Genomic DNA, 21,251 nt, shown 5'->3' with positions numbered 1-21,251 from the left:
GGAAAGTAGTTGGAATACATCATCAATGTTACATTGGCACAAAGAGTAAAACGCCAAAGGTACTAGCGTCGGTGCTGTGGCAGTCAACGTGTTAAATATAAAACTAGTTAAGTGTTTTTTTATGTTCAAACTTTAATAGAAATGACATACATCAACTTACATAACTCCATAACCCAGCATTCAGCAGTTTTTCTTAGATTTGCTTCTACTTTCTGTTTTCTTGTCTAATATGATTGTTCGTTAGTTTATTTTCTAACCAAGCGTTACTCTACCGAGCTATTTATGTTGTGCTCTCCACAGGTATATAAACTGATTTTTTTAGCATTACAATCACTCAAGATTTGACGTTTGAGCTAACGAAGACCTCTGATATGCACTGAGTTTAATGTTTATGTACTAAACGCTTTCAGCTGCAATTGACAACTGTATATCTTTAGTAAGTTCTAATTGTAAACTATTTGTACTAAAATAAGGTAGCTTTTACCTGGTTTCTGATTGCCTTGTCTCCTAGAACGAATATTTCTCACGAGAAAAAGGCTTAAGCCTACCACCAAAAACACAGCAAGGCTTGCTCCAAGAATCATTGGTAGAGGGCCCAAAGTGACATTCCAATTGTCATCTAAATTGGACAGCACTATAACGTACATAAATAAAAGTTCAAATCCTTTAATTTCCCGAAATAAATTATTTAGTTGCATTTTAGAAATAAAACAGAAAGCTTCTAAACAATATGTTTACAATTCTAGCACAGTGTTTGAGCTTAAATTCTTTATTGTCATAGTTTCACCACCTTGTGTTGATACGAAAGATTAAACTACGTAAGTTCAATGCGTAGTAAAATATATTTCACTGGTATTACATATAAATATCTTACCAGCACTGCCAACCCAATCTGAAATTGTATTGATGGTAATAACACTTCGATCACTTCTTCCCTCAATGTTGACGGCATAAATTACTAGCTTCAGCTTAGAACCATCATCTAAACCTCGCAACAGAAATGCTGGAACAGAGGATGTAAGGTTAGCTCGAAGGCTACGTAAGTTTTCATCATGCACTTCCAAAACAAAATACTGCTTCAATCCTCCGTTGTAACCTTGTTTACAGAATATTTCAACTGAGTCAACTGTAATGTTACATACTTTACAATTCTTTGGCTTTTCTGGGGGCCCTAAAATAAAATAACAAACATTTTATAAATACAAGTTAAACTAATATTATATTTTAAAAATGATTTTCAATGAATCCTAAAACGACGATCTCTAAGTTCGATTAACAATAACATCAGACTGTCACAGAGATTAGCCAACTTGTTTTGTTTGGAATTTCGCGCAAAGCTACACGAGGGCTATCTGCGCTAACTATCCCTAATTTAGCAGTGTAAGCCTAGAGGGAAGGCATCTAGTCATCACCACCCACCGCCAACTCTTGGGCTACTATTTTACCAACAAATAGTGGGATTGACCGTCACATTATAACTCCCCCACGGCTGAAAGGGCAAGAATGTTTGGTGTAGCGGGGATTCGAACTCGCAACCCTCGGATTACGAATCTCGTGCCTTAACCACCTGGCCATGCTGGGCCTTAACCAACTGGTCACCGAACTGGTTATGGGCCGTGTATTACTGAAAAATTATACTAAACACTTTTATGTTGCTGCCTGTTACAAAACACTTTTTCATCTAAGACCTTTAGGAAACTCTAGCATTAATTGACAAGCTGGAATATCAAAAATATTTTTTATTTAATTTTTGTGTATGCAACTCACATGTTATTAGGGACCGTGTAATTAGCAAATTTCTGGACACACAAACAAATTGGTGGTTAAACAGGTTAGGAAAATAGGACTTTGTTTTCTTGAATATATGAGCAAAATGGTACATAAACAGATTATTTTTTCTATTTTAAGGAGTATACAGACTCAATCTATAACTTCATCTAATGTTCAGAAACTTAATATAAATTACAAGACAAGTGTGATTAGCTTTTTCGCACTAAGTAATAGATTTTACTAAACTTTTTCATGCATTCTAGCATTTCTTATATTCTGAAAATATTAGATTTCGCTGCAACTTTCATTGCTTTTTATTCAGTAACTTATTAAGTAAGCAAGTATGTTGTTCAAAATATTATTTGGGAAAAAAATAATATTTGTTATCATTTCTATTGATAAACCTACTGTACAAGGGAATTTTATTACTTCAAGAAAACAAGAAGCGGCAACGTAGTAGCAACGGGTAACGTTCTAACACTGTACATATATATATGCTAAATACGAAACCAATCTTTAGTGTTGTGCAGACATTATGGAGTCTCAGCAAATCATCAATCACTTTCATCAATGGCGTTAAGTCATACAAAATACAGAATGGCATTTTTTTATTATTATTAGAAAACGACAAGTTTAATAGAAGCACGACGAGTAGTCGGAATTAATTCCGCAATAAATTAATATATATAAATAGTATTTGCCAAAATGTTTGCATAATTTTCTATATTGATGTTATTTTGAGCAAATACCCGAGTAGCAACAGGGAAGATAGCGTATGATGGGATAAAAATGTAGGAGTTGTTATTCTGGTGTTTGTAGGTTGTTTCGAACTTGTGTTCGTCAAAACACACATACACACCTGTTTTCTATAAAAGAATGTACTTTTGGTACAATCTTTTTAGAAACAAATCAATACTTTGCTCAGACAATTGGTGTAGAGTCATGCATCAACACGTACAAATAGTTATAGGGCATCATATTGTTTGACTATTCATAAATGGTATGAAGGAAATGGACATTGCCAAAAAACCGGTACCCCCAGTATACTATATCCACAAATTTTAAACGTCATCGGACTATAGAAAATGTAGAACCAGAAAAGTATGCTGCTATACGACGAAACTACTGTCCTAGACGAACATGTTTTAATCAGGTTAACACGTCAAGGTCGAAAGAGGTCTTATAACACCTTACGACAGGAATGACATAAACACGTTCATTTCTGGGTGTTCAGAAGAACGGTGAACAGGAAACTGACCAAATAAGGTTAATTTTCAAGAAGGGTTATTTGCAAACCAATATCAACCAGAATTCATCACCGTCACCATGTTACTTGGGCAAAACAACATGCCAACTTACGGTTGGGACACTGAGAACATGTCATATTTTCAGTTGAGCCCTGTTTCCAGTTTGTTAAAGCTCGAATACACGGGAGTTGGTGCAGTATATGTCTTGACAGTTATTTATAAATGTGTAAAAACTGCTATTTATATTCTCCAGGGAAACGTTGGTATCATATCCTACAAAAATCAAATGAAGACGATATTTCAGCCATATGCTATGACAATAACTTTGTATTCCAGAAGAAAGTGCCACTACTCACAGTGTGTGTATTGTTCGGAATTACAAGGAGGATATTACAAGATTGCCATGACCAGTAAAGTCTCCAGATTGTAATCACATTGAGAACTGTTGTGCAGAACTGAGCCAGAAAATTGCTAACTATGACCTTAACCCAGCTACTGTAGCTGAGCTGCACCACCTTCTAGTGACAAGATGGGATGAAATCAGTGTGGATTATATCAATAACTTATGTATAAGTTAAGTATACCACGTCGCCTTGCGGAGATTATTATGGTGGCAGGAGAACTAACCAAGTACTAAATGTTTAATATCAACTGACACATGACTGAAGTTATATTTTGTCATTATATATGTTTTGGTAAAGTTTTATTGTGATTAGCAAAATACTAAATTGAACAACTTTCTGCTGGTGTCGGATGAAATTGTTTTCTGGTCTAATAAATCTTTCATGATGTCCATAGAACCTGGATCATAATATAAATTATATATGCAAATGTTTAACATAATATAAATTTTTCAGTTTGACAGTTCTAATTGTATTTTGTGTTCCATTTTAATGATACTGTTACTATTTTTTTTATAAAATCTGCAAATGAGCCAGACCATATATTAATTCCGTTGAGGAGTTTGTACAGAATATAAAGTGCATGTTTAATAATTGTGTATAATATTCATAATTCTCGGATACAAAAGTATAGGCTGGATGTGTGCTTATCAGAAATGTATTTTAGCAGCACAAGTATGAATAACCAAAAGAGAAAAAACATTTTTTGGAAGTTTTTAATTTTCAGTATTTGATTACCTGTGGGTACGACAGAGAAAATACACGGATAGGACTGAACCCCAACTGTGTTTGTAGCCCAGCAGAGCAGAGTTCCATAATCGAACTTTGTGCGAGGAGTGTAGGTTGCCACACTTTTTATGTTAACATTCTTAAAAGTTATAACATCAAAGGTTTCTCGTGAATTGTTGAAAACCCATCGAAATGTTACTTCCTGTGGATTTGCCTCGACTTCACACGTAACGTCCACGGGTCGATGATTTTTAGTTCCAAAAACATTTGTTCTTTGTTTATACTTGCAACGCGGAGTATCTGTACAGAAAAACCAGCATAATGAATGTTTTAATGTTTATTAATTAATAAAAAGCATTAATGAATAAATTAATGTTACGTACAAAATGATAGAAGATATACTAATGCATGTAAACACAATTTTCTCAGCAACATTTACCAAATCGTTCTGTATAGGAAACATTGTTTAACACCATATAAATCTAACATCGTAAAATTATTATAATCAAATATGCAGCAAGATTCGTACGAAAATAACTCATTTCACAAAATATAAACATAATGACTAAAGGTGATAGATTTGAGCGACGGGAAATACACTTGACGTTTTCAAAATACATAATAATATTAACGTGTTCACAACTGTGTTGACATTTTATTTTCATTAAATATATAATTTGAGTACATTCTTTTCCTATACGAAAACTGTAATATATTTAACCATATAAACATTTTGATAAAAAGAAAGTAGATGGTTTTTTGTTTTGAATTTCGCACAAAGCTACACGAGGGCTATCTGCGCTAGCCATCCCTGATTCTGCAGTGTAAGACTAGAGGGAAGGCATCTAGTCATCACCACCCACCGCCAACTCTTGGGCTACTATTTTACTAATTAATAGTGGGATTAATCATCACATTATAAGGCCCCCACGTCTGAAGGGGCGAGCATGTTTGGTGTGACGGAGATTCGAACCCGCGACCCTCAGATTAGGAGTTGAATGCCTTAACTACCTGGCCATGCTGGGCCTCAAGTACAGAGTAATATTAGAATATAAAGTATGAGAAACAATTACTTAACATCAAGAGGCCCGGCATGGTACCAAATATGCTCGTCCTTTCAGCCGTGAGGTCGTTATAATGTGACGGTCAATCCCACTATTCGTTGAAAAAAGAGTAGCCTAAGATGACTAGCTGTCTTCCATCTATTCTTACACTGTTAAATTATGGACGGCTAGCGCAGATAGCCCTCGTGTAGCTTTAAGCGAATTTCAAATAAAATTTCTCCATCTTCGTAAAAATAATGAAGTTGATTGATTGTTTTCGAAGAAATCTTGTTTCAAACGTTACTTACATCGTTGTACAGCATACAAAAATTTCCCGATGTCACTGTTGTTACCCGTGTTAGTTTGAATGTTACTAAGTTGCCAAGCCCTGCTATATACAGTGTGTAAAATCCATCTTTCGATGACCATTTAAAGATAGGTGTTGTAATTTATAAGTTTTTTGTAGCACTTACTAAACACCTTTTATGTATTTTAGATATTATGGATGGATAATGTATTTTATTACCTATATGTAAAAACGGCTCGTTTGGGTTGAGAAAATTTTTTCTTAGAGGAGTGAACAACGTTTCGACCTTCTTCGACCTTTGTGAACCTAATGATCACCGAAGAAGGTCGAAACGTTGTTCGCTCTTCTACGTAAAATATTTTCTCAACCCAAACGAGCCGTTTTTACATATATATTTCTCTACAAGTGGGTTTTCTCGACATCACTGATTATTTTATTACCTGTTGATTTATACGTCCTTGACAATTATAATTAATGTGCTTTACCTGTTGTATTTTGTTCTTTACCAACAAATAAAATACGAACCGGAAGAAACTCAAAATGCATCATTTGTTTCATTTTTGCAAAACTAATTTTATTTGTCTATTTTGAAAAAATGACCATTATTAGTCAAATATCACTCTATTTTCTTCCAGTTTTGCATAAGTTGTTATTAAAGTATATATAATCAAGAACATTTTTCATATGAAATTATTCCCCTTTAAAATGTCATTTTAAATTAATTAATTTTACCCTTTTTTAATTTTGCAGAAATTACGAACATAAGAATAACGAAAATTATATTTCTGACTAAATAGTTTCAAAATCAATCTAAGTAAAAAACTACTTACTTTAATTTTACATGATATATTGTAATGAAAAATTCTCACTTTGCAACCATTGCATGTTATAAGCAGCATCTACAACTGCTATTTAGTCTTTTGTTTGTTTTTTTAGTTTCGCGCAAAGCTACTCAAGGACTTTTGCATTCTGGTTTTACTAGTTTCTCAAGTCATACATAAACGGAAAATCTTGATGCATATTAAAATGCCGGTGAAAAGATATGGTTTCATGCAAATAAAGGGTTTAATAGGTATCTAAATACATAAGAGGTGATTTCATCACTAATTTTATTAATGCGTATTAATACTTTTTACCACCAAATGTCAAGTGTCTTCCGCATGAAGCGTGTGTGTTTTTCTTATAGCAAAGCCACATCCGACTATCTGCTGAGCCCACCGCGGGAAATCGAACCCCTGATTTTAGCGTTGTAAATCCGGCGACTTGCTGGGAGCCCGCATGAAGAAACTTTATTGTCAAGTTTTTGCTAAAATATCCTTTGAACCTGCTTATTACTTCTGGAATAATAAAATAAAACAAATTTAAACGTCAACATTAGAAATAAAATTCGATACTCTGAAGATATTTATTAGATGACAATATATCAGACATTAGGAGTTGAAGTTGTTGTTTTTGGAATTTCGCACAAAGCTACTCGAGGGCTATCTGTGCTAGCCGTCCCTAATTTAGCAGTGTAAGACTAGAGGGAAAGCACCTAGTCATCACCACCCACCGCCAACTCTTGGGCTACTCTTTTACCAACGAATAGTGGGATTGACCGCACATTACAACGCCCCCACGGCTGGGAGGGCGAGCATGTTTGGCACGACTCGGCCGCGAACTCGCGACCTTGAGATTACGAAGCGCACGCCTTAACGCGCTAGGCCATGCCAGGCCTAGGAGTTGAAACGGTAACTTAAATAAAATCAAGTTTAAAGTAAATTCACAGTATAAATTAGTGCTTAAGAGAAGTTTTACAGTACAACTTCTACATTACAGGTTCTACTCACAAGTGCCGCCAAAATAACATTAAACTTACTTGTCAGTTCAATTTAATTTGTCCGAGAAATATTGAGAAGTGCGTGGTAAACATAAAAGACACTCTAACTCGTTAAAAGTTATCAACATAGTTTACGTAAAGCTTTCAAATGTGTTAATTTACTACATAATAAAGTTAAGATGATTTTATTGCACTGGAACATTAAAACGTTAGAATTTAAACTGAAATGTTATAATTTTCTCAGATGATTTATTGCTTTTGTCTAATCCAATAAACGTTGAACTAAGAGTCTCGGATGTAGAACTGAACTCATTCTAAATGAATTAGTGCTTGTACGTCTGCAATCTATCGTACGTTATTTAAAGTACATTAAAGTGTTGCAACTTACGTATAAACACTTCTGAGCTTAATAAAAGTGACGCATTCTAATTTCGTGCTCATTCAGATTTGTTATAATGATATGTGATTCGAAACTTGTTTAATTAGATTTCTAAGTCGAGCTTTCTCTTGAGTTGCCTGATGGACAATGCTGGTTCATATCGTAAACGATGTTTAGTAGGTTACATTAAAACAATTTTATATATGCAAATCAATAAGCCACGTGGCAACCATGTCTTGATAGCTAAAGTACATCACCGCTTGATGGTTTTATAAGCTTTCTACTAAAATTGATAAAATATCATTCTTTGAACATATTTGATAGTGTACCTTTTGATACTGGAGCTATCCACATAACCCACTTATTTACTCTATGAATAAATTTATTACATGTTTAGTTTATAGCAAATGATCATCCATTATTAAATTTTAAACTCATGGTCTGGTAGTCATGAAAAGTATAAAAGAAAATAGAATCAAAGACTAATGTACCAGGTGAGAGAATTGAATTTGGTAAGATGTAGGACTTATTAGTGTCTTAAGTTATAGAGTCTGAGAGTTCTAGTTTCATTGTGGAAGTAGGTACACTTAAAAGATATAAACTAGCAAATGAGAAGAGTATCTCTTTGGTAGATTGTTTAGGCACAGTATTCATGATGAAACTTTGATTGATTCTCTTTATGTTATTTACCAGCTATCTTTACTGATTTAGTTTCTTAAGGTAGTGTTAATCATTTTAAGCTAACTCTAAGAGAGTACAGGACTTTTCAAACTATCACACATGCCCTGAGTAGCCCCAACAAACCATATAATTTTCCCCTGTCTGTTTTTTACTAAAATACTTTATACACAGTTGAGTTATGTTTAACTTAATATTGGAAGATAAGTTTTCTTGACCAGAAGAATTCGATATTATGATTATTGATAGTAAGGTAGTAACGTGTAGAGGACATTAATAGAGTTCATTTCAAGAATTCTAAGGCAAGATTTGGGGAGAGGGGGTTAGGGGAGAATATGTGAAGTGTAAAGTGCATCTGGTATACGTAGGGTAATCAAAGTTTTCTATTAGTATTTCTGTACCCTTTTATGAGAGAAAAAGAGCACTTTAGGGCATAAGAGCAGAAAGGCAGGGGCTTGAGTGGTGGAAGTCAAATCCTTCCGCTCAGAGCTTATTTCAAGTGTTTTAATTAGGTGAATGGTCTCTGATTTCTCAGCTTTCAAGATCTGATAGATAATGCCGAGTTGTTTTTGGAGCATACCAAAAAAAGGTGTAGGAAACAAACAGGAGAAAGTTTGCAGTTCTGGTTACAAGATTTTGATAACTGACTAGAAGATATAAAGAAAGTTTAATAGATACGTGGAACGTTATAACTTATGAGAGAAAAGTTTTAACCATTCTCATTAATGCTGGTTTCTGTTTCTGTAAGATATTACATCAATAATCCAGTTAAGTGTTTTCAGTTGTGTGTCTTCGATGTAGTAAACCTCGTGAAATATTTAGGTTGTGGAAATCAATTCCTAAAATTGTACCTTTTAATACAGGGGCCATCCACACAAACCACTTTTGTTTCAGTTAGTATTCCGTTATAACAGTCGATAATTGTTCATAAACTGATATGTACCTAAGCTATTGTGTGTTTTTTTCTTTTCAACAAGACTTTGTTCCTTTTACAGTGGAAATTCTAATTGGTTGTTATTAAATCTGTTTTAGCTTGGTAGGAACTAAAGTTACAAAAAAGGAATAGAAAACGTCTTTGACAACTGATTTTTAAACTCCAAGAGATTCATAGTGTCTAAATCTCTTGAGAGATTTTTTTGTGATGATCTTCTACATTAAAGTTCGATGATGGAATCCTCGGAGCTTAAAGACTAATGACACTGGACTCAAGCATTAGATTGTAAATATTCCTGGAAGGGCTTTTCTGATTGAATTTTGGAAGTGATAATTTATTTTTCAAAACAGCTATATATATATATATATATATAAAGTATGTTTTTCACACTTCCAAAGATTCTTGTTTGCCAATTGGAAGACGTGTTCTCTGGACTTAATTAAAATATTATTTGAATTATTTGAGTCCAATGCTCCTAGATGTTATTTTTGCATATATTCTGATTGATGTAAATTCTAGTACTAGCTAAATCACGTAGGAGTAATAAAACGTCTCATCATTGTGATCCTGCGAAAGATGCTGATTAATAAGTTCTTTGTACTTCGCGAAATAATTTGAAGCCTTTGGATGTGATACTACTTATAAAATCTAAATAAATGGGAGTTACTCTTGATATTTTATCGTCCAACTGTGTTTTCGTGTCAGGCTAAACTCTTGAGACATATGATTAATATTCGATTCACTTAGTCTCTTGAATATCATAATCAATTATATTCATGTCAGATAGGGTTTAGAAAAGATTCAGATTTTTAACTTGTTTGATGACTCATGAAGAATCCATTGGCCTGACTCTGGAAATTCACATATATGTAGTGGATGTTGTTCTAGATGTTTTGGTTGATAGTGGTTTTTTGGTGTTTTTTAAGTTTAGTCATTATAAAAGTATATATTTTGCAATGACTGAATAATTATTGCAGACATTTGCAGTCAAAGTCTAAAATACTTTTTTTATAAAATAACTATTACTAGAGGGTATTCTAACTTAAATTTAGTGTTATGCTTTTTAATTTCATATTTTTTGTAAGAAATGAAAATGGTGATATTTGTTCATGTATTTTCATAATACGCTGATTTCTTTGTAGTGAGTTAATATGTGCTGATGCGTTGTAATTTTCCTTCTTTGCATTGAAGTGTAACCATTTGGTTACATTGCTTGCGAAAAACGTTAGCATGCTTAAGCTTCATGCTAAGGATACAAATATCGCTTTATTAACGGAAATAAAAAAGAAATCTCAATGATATTCTATATTTATTGTACATGGGATCTTACGTTTGCTTTTTAATTGATTTTTGTTTAAAACGTGTTAATCTTTAAGTTGTCTCCGATACTCAAGTGTAACTGACTGTCATACACTTTTGTTATTTTATCGTGTTTTAATTTGTTCGAAATTAAATTAAGATAACGGTCTTTATGACTCTACTCCTTTATGTGTTTCGGAAACAAAATAGCGTTCAAAATAAAATCCTAGTATATGTTTGGAATCCATGAAAAGTATTATTTCACATGTTTCACAAATGCTGATTTCTGAGGAACTTATGGCGACACTAGTGAATAGTCAGTGGGGATTTCATTTATTTAACGTTCTGAAACCTTTATTTCTTCATTCATTGATAACCTTTCCTATGTTAATCACTTTAGGTACTACTACACATCCTCAGTGATGTCGAGAAACCCACTTGTTGAGAAATTTATATGCAAAAACGGCTCGTTTGGTTTGAGAAAATATTTTACATAGAAGAGCGAACAACTTTTCGACCTTCTTCGGTCATCGTCAGGTTCACAAAGTTCGCTCTTCTATGTAAAATATTTTCTCAACCCAAACGAGCCGTTTTTGCATATAAATTACTACACATCCTATCTTTCTTGTGTGTGTGCTGATGTTTTGCTTCTTTTTTGAAGGCTATTATTTACATGCTCTCCTTCTCTTAGAGACTTAGAATTTACATGAGCATCTTTACATTTAGACACATTCCAGAACGTCCTAGAAAAGGAGCTATTTTACTAAATTGCTTTCCTCAAATTTCAAAGTTTCAAGAATTTGTATGGGCTATTTAAATGATTTCTACAGGGCATAAAACTTGGGCTATTTATTGCATAAATCAAAATTACTTTTGCTTTACCGTGTCTCAAATCAGTCTTAATTTGTTGGTGATTATGTAGTTATAGTGTTAACATTACATTGGTTGCTTAATATTTTTACTTCTTTTTCTCAAGTTGTTGTTTGTTTCAGACACTTTGAGCAGTCCTGTTACATGGGAAATGTTATCATTCTGGTTTGTTTCATTATGGGCTTTAATCACCCTGGTCTTCTGAGAAAATGTCGAGTTGAATATGTCTGTTCTACTCGTTTTGATGGAAGAATTATTTCTGTCTAGATATCTGGTCATGAACAAACTAATATGTTTTCAAAAGTGGTACCGCTTATTGTTTGTCTCTCGATTGGTCTGAATTGCAGGTGGGATGATAAACTTATTTTTGCTGCTTCATAACCAAAAACTTGTAATATTCTAAAGACATCGAGGTGTGGTTATTACCCTGCTACGTTGGAGTTTTATCTAAATAAAATTGGTAATGTGATTTCCCCATATTTCTCTTTCTGTATAACGTGTCTGATGACTATTCACCATGTATGTTTTGTTGTTGCTCTTCTTATGGCAAGGAACATTAGTGGCTCGAAATATAATTCAAATTATTTGACCCTTTTTGTTAATTATCTTGTTATGTGATATTCATGTATATTTCAATCCTGTTTCTAGTGTTACGAATGCTGTTCTTCAGTTTTCTTCTAAAGTTACCTCTCTGTTTAGTTACATTGATTATGTATTGCAGATCCTCTCCTCTTTAAATTAGTTTTTCACATGGTTATGTTTATTTTTGTATAAATAAATACACTAGGAATATACCGAAAAAAGAAAGGCCGATATGGCAGACGCTTGGCAACGTAGAGGATAGATTGGGTATTACTTGAAATTAGGTTAGAAGTGTCGAGAGTTATAATATAATAAACCACCTATTTCTGGTTTTGTTCCTTGCAATACAGTTATATTATTAAATTAAAAGTTCTTTGATGTTTAGATTTTGTATTGTAAAACTCAAGGTCTGGTAGCTTATATTGTGAGCCGTCTCTAATTTAGCAGTGTAAGACTAGATGGAAGGCAACTATTATCAACCCCCACCGCCAAATCTTGGGCTACTCTTTTGCCAACGAATAGTGGGGTTGACCGATACATTATAACGTCCCCACGGCTGTTTGGTGTGTTGGCGATTCGAACCCGCGGCCCTCAGATTACGAGTTGAGTGCCTTAACCACCTGACCATGCCGGGTCAGAACATAGGGAAGTCGACTGGTCAAAACTACCCACCTTTAGCTCTTGAGCTAATCTTTCACTAACGAAAAGTGGGATTGGCCATCATGTTATAATACTTTTATACCTAAAAGAATGAGCAGGATTGAAAGTCGCAACCTACAGATTGCGAATTAAGCGCTCTAGTTACCAAGTCAATTATTTTTTAACCATAACTTTGTACTTAGTTCAAAAAATACGTTAGTTGACTCACTTAACTTCATAACCACAAAATGCAATATTGGAAATGCCAACGTTTCCAATGAATAATAGTAATTATTAATTACTGTGTCTACGTTGGAGAGCAAAGAAACTATAATTTTTTACTTCCTTGTATTCACTAAATTTTACAAGTCAACCTCACCTTAGGTAAGATTTAATATTAATTTTGGTCGATACTTTGCACAGAAATATGTTGTTTATAAAGCTCAGAACGACCATGTTTCTTTAAAGGGTTAAGTTGGTCCTGAAACATATTATCATTATTTTATCTAATTCGTCGTTTTTTGGTGTTTGGCTACGGCATTATTACCAAACTCGTCAATATAGTTTAATAACAGTCGAAGTTTTGGTAGACATTTATTTTAGTTTGTTTCAGTGAAATATTATTTTTGCGAAAACGTATAAATATGATAGTTATATTTTTGCTCGTTGTGTTTACATATTTGCAGAAAAATAAATATATTGTTTTGTGGCTATGAACGTAAGTTTTGTCCAGTTACATTACGTTCTATCTAATTGTGTTAGCTTACATTCATCTCTATATTAGTGTAAGTTCAGTCAAGATATCTTCAAACATCATGTAACATAATTCTTAAGTTTCTTGATATGTTGACTTGGAAAGAAATCATTTTGTTTAATTATAAGTATTTTTATAAACATAAAATATTTCGAAAACGTTTTGTAGTGTTAGCGTGCAACTGGTACGTTGAGTGGAAAGTTGGATATGAATGTTACTTGCATCATTTTCTTCGAAACTCATTTCTACTATATATTGTTCCGTTAGAAATATATAGCAGCACATCCTCATTCTAAGTCATTATCAAGATTAATGACTGCCTCATACAAACTTACATTGAATGTGAAGGTCAAATGGAGCACTCTCTCCTCTTCCTCGTGTGTTGGTTGCGGTACATTTGTACATCCCGCTATGAAATCGGTCCACGTTGGTCAAGAGTAGAGTTTGATTTATAACAAGGACTCTAGCTGATAAATTAGAACATAGGTTCTGACCCTCGAAAGCCCAATTGATGTTTATGACTGAGGGATTGGCGATGATGTTACAGTTCAGAGTAACGTCCTCTCCTTCTTTCGCTGTGTGACTGTGTGGACGCTTCATCATTACGACACTCAACTGAGGTTTGTCTGAAAGTAAATAACCAGATACCCAACAATTAACGAAAATAAGAAATGCATCAATAATTATTCCAATAAATATAATATATTTTACACGAGAATTGTCTCATGAAGATGATACATTAATAACAAAGTTGATTAAGGAGTACTAAACAAATTATGCAATTAAAAATATATATAATAAAAACTATACGTTTAGGAATATCGATAGCAGAAAAATACTTATTTAAATGAAAATATTTATGAATCCTATCACAAAATATAATAAAAATAATTATAAAGACCATTTTTTAGCTTCGAATGTTTTATTACTATATGTTAACCATTTAATAAGTATATGTATATTATATTTGAACTAACTACATACTTAAATGAGCATACAAGTATAATGTAAAATAATATATGAAAACACAATTTTTTATTATACACAACACGATTTACAATATCGTGTAGCAGAACATGACGAATTTGTAAAAAAATGAAAGGACCAAAAAGACGCCAACAGTGAAGCATGTGCAAAAACAACATAAGCTATTATGGGAAAGTGAGTAATATTAATTCAAACAAAGGATATTGGAGTCGATAATATATGTGAATCTTTAGAAATAATAAAGTTTTAAACAGATCATGAAATATTAAATACAGATGAAAGTTTGGCGAATAAATGTATAAGAATGTGACGGAACATCCTGTAAAAATTATGCAAAAATGGTAAACCTATACACAGATTACACGACCTAGTTAAGTAGGAGTAAATATGATACTTATATCTTGCAAGCACACTCCTGATGGTAACATAGAAAAGTCGAAAGTTGTGAACATTTTAGATACCATAGATTGGCATGGATTAAATCTTTTTAATTGTGTCTCTATTTTAACGCTGTGTGGAATTTATTTATTAATTGAACATCATAAACCAGTGGCAGGAAAACAATACCAAAGTAATACGTTACTTCAGATTATAGATTTGGTTGCATCGGGAATTTAAGAGATATGTAATTTTAGATTGTACACATACTTACACCCAATATCAAGAAATTAGTTTTAGGAAATCTAAATTGTAAGTAGTTTTACGTTGTAAGTATACTTACATCGAACATCTAAAGACTGCGTATCGGTCAGTGTACTATCTAGTATCAAAGGATTCACCGCTGAGCAGGAAAGAGTTTTTTTGTCATCATTTACAGAGGGTACGAAAGTTAGCTGACTAATAGTAACATTTTCGTGATTGGAAACATTGGAAAAAGCACTCTTAAGCTGTCGATTACCCTTAAACCACTCTATTGTTGCTGGAGGTCGAGATCCAGCTGTCCAACAGTTAACTTGAGCTGGACTTCCTTCTGAAAACGACTGGTTGTACCGGTCAATTTTCACAACAAGAGGTCTAACTAGATTAATCAAAAAGTAAAATAATACAGCTTAGTATACCGTAAATAGATATGAAATAGTATTTGGAGCATAACTCGATAATATGTAAGGAAACTAACAGAGAATGAATACACATCAGATTAATTTAACGACAGAATATCTTGGGGCGTTAATCATGAAAAAGCTACCTTCATAAAAGTTGTTATCCTTATTCGTTTTTGAAATTTTTTCGTATGTAACTAATTTATATTAAAAATATTGGGAATAGCAACTGTGCTGTGATATCACGCAAAATTTAAGTTTTGCTGTTGCACGAAACATTTATATATAGAGTTTACAAAAATAATTCTGAAATACAATTTTTGTTTTCATTGAATATGTAGTATATATTAAATTATACGAAATGAATACTTTGTTAGACAACACCAGACAACAAACGTTTTTCTCTGTTACCAGAAAACTGCAACTGTTTTTGAGTAATTTGACAATACTGACTGTAAAAATCATGTTGAAGATATGGATCAACTCCAGTTTTCGAGTTATGATAAAAATTCCCCACGCTGCCTTTATAGAGACAAGTAGCGAATCGGGTCATTAGCTCTTCTTGTGTGATCAAACGAAAGAGTTTATGTCAAAGTGCCACAGGAACAGAATTGCCAGATGAAGAGGATGAAGATGATATATTCTTCGCAGGACAACTCTTCTGTTTCCTAATTTGCTGGTGGATGTGGCACTGAAAAACCATCCCTATTTGGATATTTATTGCATTGTTGAGTTTTGCCTGAATATCCAGAAACATTATTAAAGTAAACATAGCAGTCATTTACATGACATCAAGGTTTTCTTGAATCACCCTCTCTCGAACAACTAGAAAAATATAACAAAGCGAATTGCTTGAAATTGCCAAAATTTTAAAATTAAAGGTTAAAAATATCAACGACAAAAATGAACTAAAAATATATATTTTTGAGACATTAGTCCATGATGTATTGTTGTCTGAGGAAGCATTAGAAGAATACTCTAGCGTCTCCTCTAGCCAATCAAAGTTGAGTGATAAAGATAAGTTAGAAATCCAATTAAAACCCAAAGAAATCGAGCTCTAACAAGTCCGCATCGAATCCCAGAAAGAGGATGCCCGTACCGAAGCAGAAAGAGAAATTAATTCTCTCGAAGCTGAACAAGCCCATATCAAAGCCCAGAAAGAGGAAGCCCGTATCGAAGCGGAAAGAGAAAGTAATCGTCTCGAGGCCGAACAATCCAGTATCCAAACCGAGAAGGAAATTAGACTGAAAGAATCAGAAATTAGACTCAACTTCGATCGACCAAACCAGAATGACAACTTTGAACTCAATCGATACATTAAAGTACCACCAATTAATGAAAACGAAGTTCATAAATGTTTCCAACATTTTGAGTATGTGTATGTGTTTTCTTATAGCAAAGCCACATCGAGCTATCTGCTGTGTTCACCGAGGGAAATCGAACCCCTGATTTTAGCGTTGTGAGTCCAAAAACTTACTGTTGTACTAGTGAGGAGACTAAACGTAGCACAGAAGTGAAATACATTTTTTTTTCAGTTGTTGTTGTTAAGCACATGCTGAGAAAGTTGCTTAAACCATGGAATGGTCCACCGAAAATTGTCATTATTATTAGAGAGTATTTTTACTGGTAAAGCCCAAGAAGATTATGCTGCTCTGTCTCTAGAAGGCTGTACAAATTATGATAAGGTTAAAGTAGTTATCTTCAAAGTATATGAGTTATTACTGAAGACTTATCATTAAAAGTTTGGAAGTTATCGCAAGAAAGATTATCAAATATGTAATTCGCCCACGAAAATGAGGTCTGTTTTAATCGATGGTGTAATTCTATGCATATTGGCAACAGTTTTCACAAACTAGACAATTATGTCTAAATGAAGAATTCAAACTTGTTTAGATGAAAAGACAGTTGAAACACTACGGAAAGCAGCGGCTCTTTCAGATGATTGCACTTTAACACATAAAACTACGTTTCTGTGGGTTTTCTATATACAGTTGTGGTTATTGTCTTGCTTGTTTGTTGATGATATTCCGGATTAGAAGTTAGTAACCTGTGGCTACCATTTGTTGAATCTACAGGAAATCTCTCCTCCAATCAGAAACATTGATAACCCAACCAATCTTAACACGCTGTTCACAATCCATCAGGATACTATAAAAGACTGACAACACCTAAACGCACACTGACCTGAAGACAAAAGGCGGAAGAATTTCAAAACGTCGTCTTCTACTCGTGTATCCACAACAAGCAGTTTCCGTCCATTCTACAAAGTTTCGACAATATTATACATTTGTCTCAGACATATTTTGGAACCGATGGGGATCTTGTGAATAATTGTCCTACTGACAAGCTTTTGATAAGTGGCAATGATGAACATGAGAGATCTGAGGAGGTTCCGTTTGCTAGAAGCAAACTGATCTATAAGCAATAAAAGAATCCACAGATCTCATCATTATTTAAATATGAACTCCTAAAGAATGAGCTGGAGAAAGTTCCAAATGGTTACTTTTTCAGAAAATGGAGACCACCAGATTCAGAGAACTCGGCTGTTGTTATTTATAAAATGGTTGTTTCAAAAGTATATCATTCTGAAATAGTGAAAGTTGCCCATGAACTTCCCATAAGAGATCATTTAGACGTGAACAAGACGAATAACAAAATCATAAGACATTTCTTTTGGCCAAAAATTATCAAGTTTATTAATAATTTATCAAAAGTCTTAAAATATCATAAAACCAAAGAAAAATCAAATTTTAATAGTGGGAAAACTAATGTAAAAGGTACTTAGATAAAAAAACAATTGTACAGCTTTTACTTCAAAACTGTTAATTTTTTTTTACATTCAAAATGTGATTACGGATAACAACGAACAGATTAACACGAATTAGTTTTTTTCTTCTTATATTTGATTAAATACTCTTTATTTTTGTCGGGTCCTCCGCTAGTACAGCGGTACGTTTATGGATTTGCCACACTAAAATCAGGGGGCTCGATTCCCCTCGGTGGACTTAAAAGATAGCTCGATGTGGCTTTGCTACAAGAAAACACACATACTTTTGTTGACTTTTTACATTTTAGTAAGTGCATAAAATGCAAAATATATGTAAAAACATACCTCTAATTTTAAACATATATCATTTCTAAATTAAGATATTTTCTTCTATATCACCAATGTTTTTAATTAAAAAAAAATAAATCCCTTTGATTGAGTAAATTAACACATTTATATAAATATAATAGTACTGTCTGTTGTATGTTCATGTAATTACTTTGCAGGATTTGTACGAATTTTCACGAAAATTGATATGGAAGTTTCTTAGGTTTGCATTTTGCGTGTTGTAACTTTTTTGGGCGTTTTCGCATTTTTTTTACCTCTACTCCGTCTCTCTTGAAGAAACTTCACCAAATCTGGCCTGAAAGTTTGATGGATTTATGGGAAAATGCATACAAATTTTCTGGTTTTAATTTTGCGTTTTGCAGTTTTTATGGACTTTTTGCGGGCCCGGCATGGCCAAGCGTGTTAAGGCGTGCGAGTCGTAATCTGAGGGTCGCGGGTTCGCATCCCCATCGCGCCAAACATGCTCGCCCTTTTAGCCGTGGGAGCGTTATAATGTGACGGTCAGTCCCACTATTTGTTGGTAAAAGAGTAGCCTAAGAGTTGGCGGTGGGTGGTGATGACTAGCTGCCTTCCCTCTAGTCTTACACTGCTAAATTAGGGACGGCTAGCACAGATAGCCCTCGAGTAGCTTTGTGCGAAATTCCAAAACAAACAAACTTTTTGCGTCTTTTACAGTTACGTATCAGAGAAGCAACTTTTAATGCATATAGATAGCATATATTGCATTGTTAACTGCTCACATAATCTAGTCCAATTGATGAGTTTCAGTATTACGATAAAAACTTATTTGACTGTAACTTGTGGGAGACAAAAGATAAATTTTAAATGTCATTTTAAAAGCATCTCTGATTTTAAATCTGAAAAGAGACTTTTTTTTAAATCTGCTTCTTTGACTGTTGTTTTAAAATAAGCACAAAGCTACACAATGGGCTATCTGTGCTCTGCCCATCACAGCTATTAAAACCCGGATTTTAGCGTTGTAAGTCTGCAGAATACCGCTGTATCACAGGGGACCTGCTTCTTGCATAAAGTTCTAATAATATACACATGTATTACAAAAATAAAAATAAAGTTGTTAACATCTTCATCTGCAAGTGGTGACATATTTATTATGTAAAGAATCTAAATAATTAGTAACTTATTTTAAATGCATTACTTATTGCTAACAGAGAATTCCTTTAAATATATTATGTGTTTATGATTTCATGAGATATGATTCCAATTTTAACAATTTTTGAATAGCTTCATTTTATAGAAACTCATTTACATAAAACTTAAGTAAGTGTTTTGTACAATACTAACTCATCTGAGTGAATTCCCTTAAAGTAGAGGACTTTAAATCCACAAATATCATTAGTTTGGATGTTAATATTCCTGGTAGGTATGTAGCCAGTGAGGGATTCAATTTTAGGAAATGATTTAGATTCGCATGAAGATGATAAAATTCTATGTAACTGTTATTTGGTTATGTTGCCTAACATATTACTGTGATTGAAATTTTCGCTATCAATGGCCTCTTACAAAAATAGCTGATAATATAATTATAAGTAATTAAATGTGGTATTTAATTTTGCAAGTGTTAGGTAATAATTGGTAGCAAAGTATCTCTAACTACAGATTACCGTTTGTCTAGTTTTATATTATGTAAATATACTATAAGTTTTATTTTAAATGGAACTATTAGGCAAACTTTGCGTTTGTTAAAAATGTTGTTTAAGGTGCAATTAATTGCAAGTAAGAGCTAATCTACATTGCTAATGAACATTTGTGTGAAATTGTATACATTTCATAACCAACATTCTTCTTAAGGTAACATATAAATTTCTTAGACGTGTAGTTACATGAACATCTTGATAATTTTGTTGAACTCTCCTGTGCTTTCGCTCTTAGTTCTGTGACTACGAGTCGTGTATAATTGTTTGGGAAAAATATGGATTATTTGAAAATTGGCAGGGACATATCTTTCACTTTCAACTCGATCATTATGTTTCTAGGGAACATTTAAAATTAAATTTTTCGTTTACAAACGTGGCGCGTCAACTATTTGCGTTTTCACATTGTAGGAATTAAAGGATGCAAGTTGTATGCAAAAGTCGACACCTTCTCAGGAGGAAAACACACCATCTGCAGTGACAATATATATTATACGTTTTCAGTCACATCATAGGTGGCGTTTAGTATTATATTAAGTGATATTGAACAGCTGGTGTAATAGAAGAGTGGGGAAATTTAACGAAACAACTTTGCACCCGCAATGTGTACCAAGTGCCTGTCGTCAAAATGTAGCACGAACATACATACTGTTCTTCACTTAACAAGTTAGATTCAAAACTCTGAATGGAAAATTCTTCGCATATATTACACTGTAATATAGTCTCTGTGATGAATACCTCTAGACAACTAATATTATTAAGGAAGTTGTCAGTAACTGATTTGTTTCACCACACCTGTACTTTAGAGAACAAGTTGTAGTGAAGTTCATGTAACTATGCAGGAAATACAAGGTACTTAACTGTATTAAAACGATATCTCACTTTCTTATTGTTCATATAATTGGTGTGTATTCTTTAGTTTTACTTTGATATAGTTGGTGCACAAGATCTAAAATGCTACTTCGTTGCTAATGTTCCTGATAATTTGAAAATGGCTCGTAGACAA

General features: G+C 33.4%; 1 protein-coding gene across 1 annotated transcript in view; it reads right to left on the bottom strand.

The window, feature by feature from the left end:
* LOC143227368 (neural cell adhesion molecule 2-like) overlaps positions 1–21,251 on the bottom strand; it is a 46,194-nt gene that overhangs the window by 7,982 nt on the left and 16,961 nt on the right. The window contains exons 5-9 of the mRNA XM_076458823.1: positions 15,160–15,456; positions 13,787–14,077; positions 4,157–4,447; positions 875–1,171; positions 485–634 (exon numbers count right to left, since the gene is read on the bottom strand). Coding sequence (XP_076314938.1) covers positions 485–634; positions 875–1,171; positions 4,157–4,447; positions 13,787–14,077; positions 15,160–15,456 — 1,326 coding nt within the window. The remainder of the gene's footprint in view (positions 1–484; positions 635–874; positions 1,172–4,156; positions 4,448–13,786; positions 14,078–15,159; positions 15,457–21,251) is intronic.

This window comes from Tachypleus tridentatus, chromosome 9 (genome assembly GCF_004210375.1).
Source record: "Tachypleus tridentatus isolate NWPU-2018 chromosome 9, ASM421037v1, whole genome shotgun sequence".
In the NCBI taxonomy this organism is placed as follows: domain Eukaryota; kingdom Metazoa; phylum Arthropoda; class Merostomata; order Xiphosura; family Limulidae; genus Tachypleus; species Tachypleus tridentatus.
This window is presented reverse-complemented; position numbering and strand designations above follow the sequence as displayed.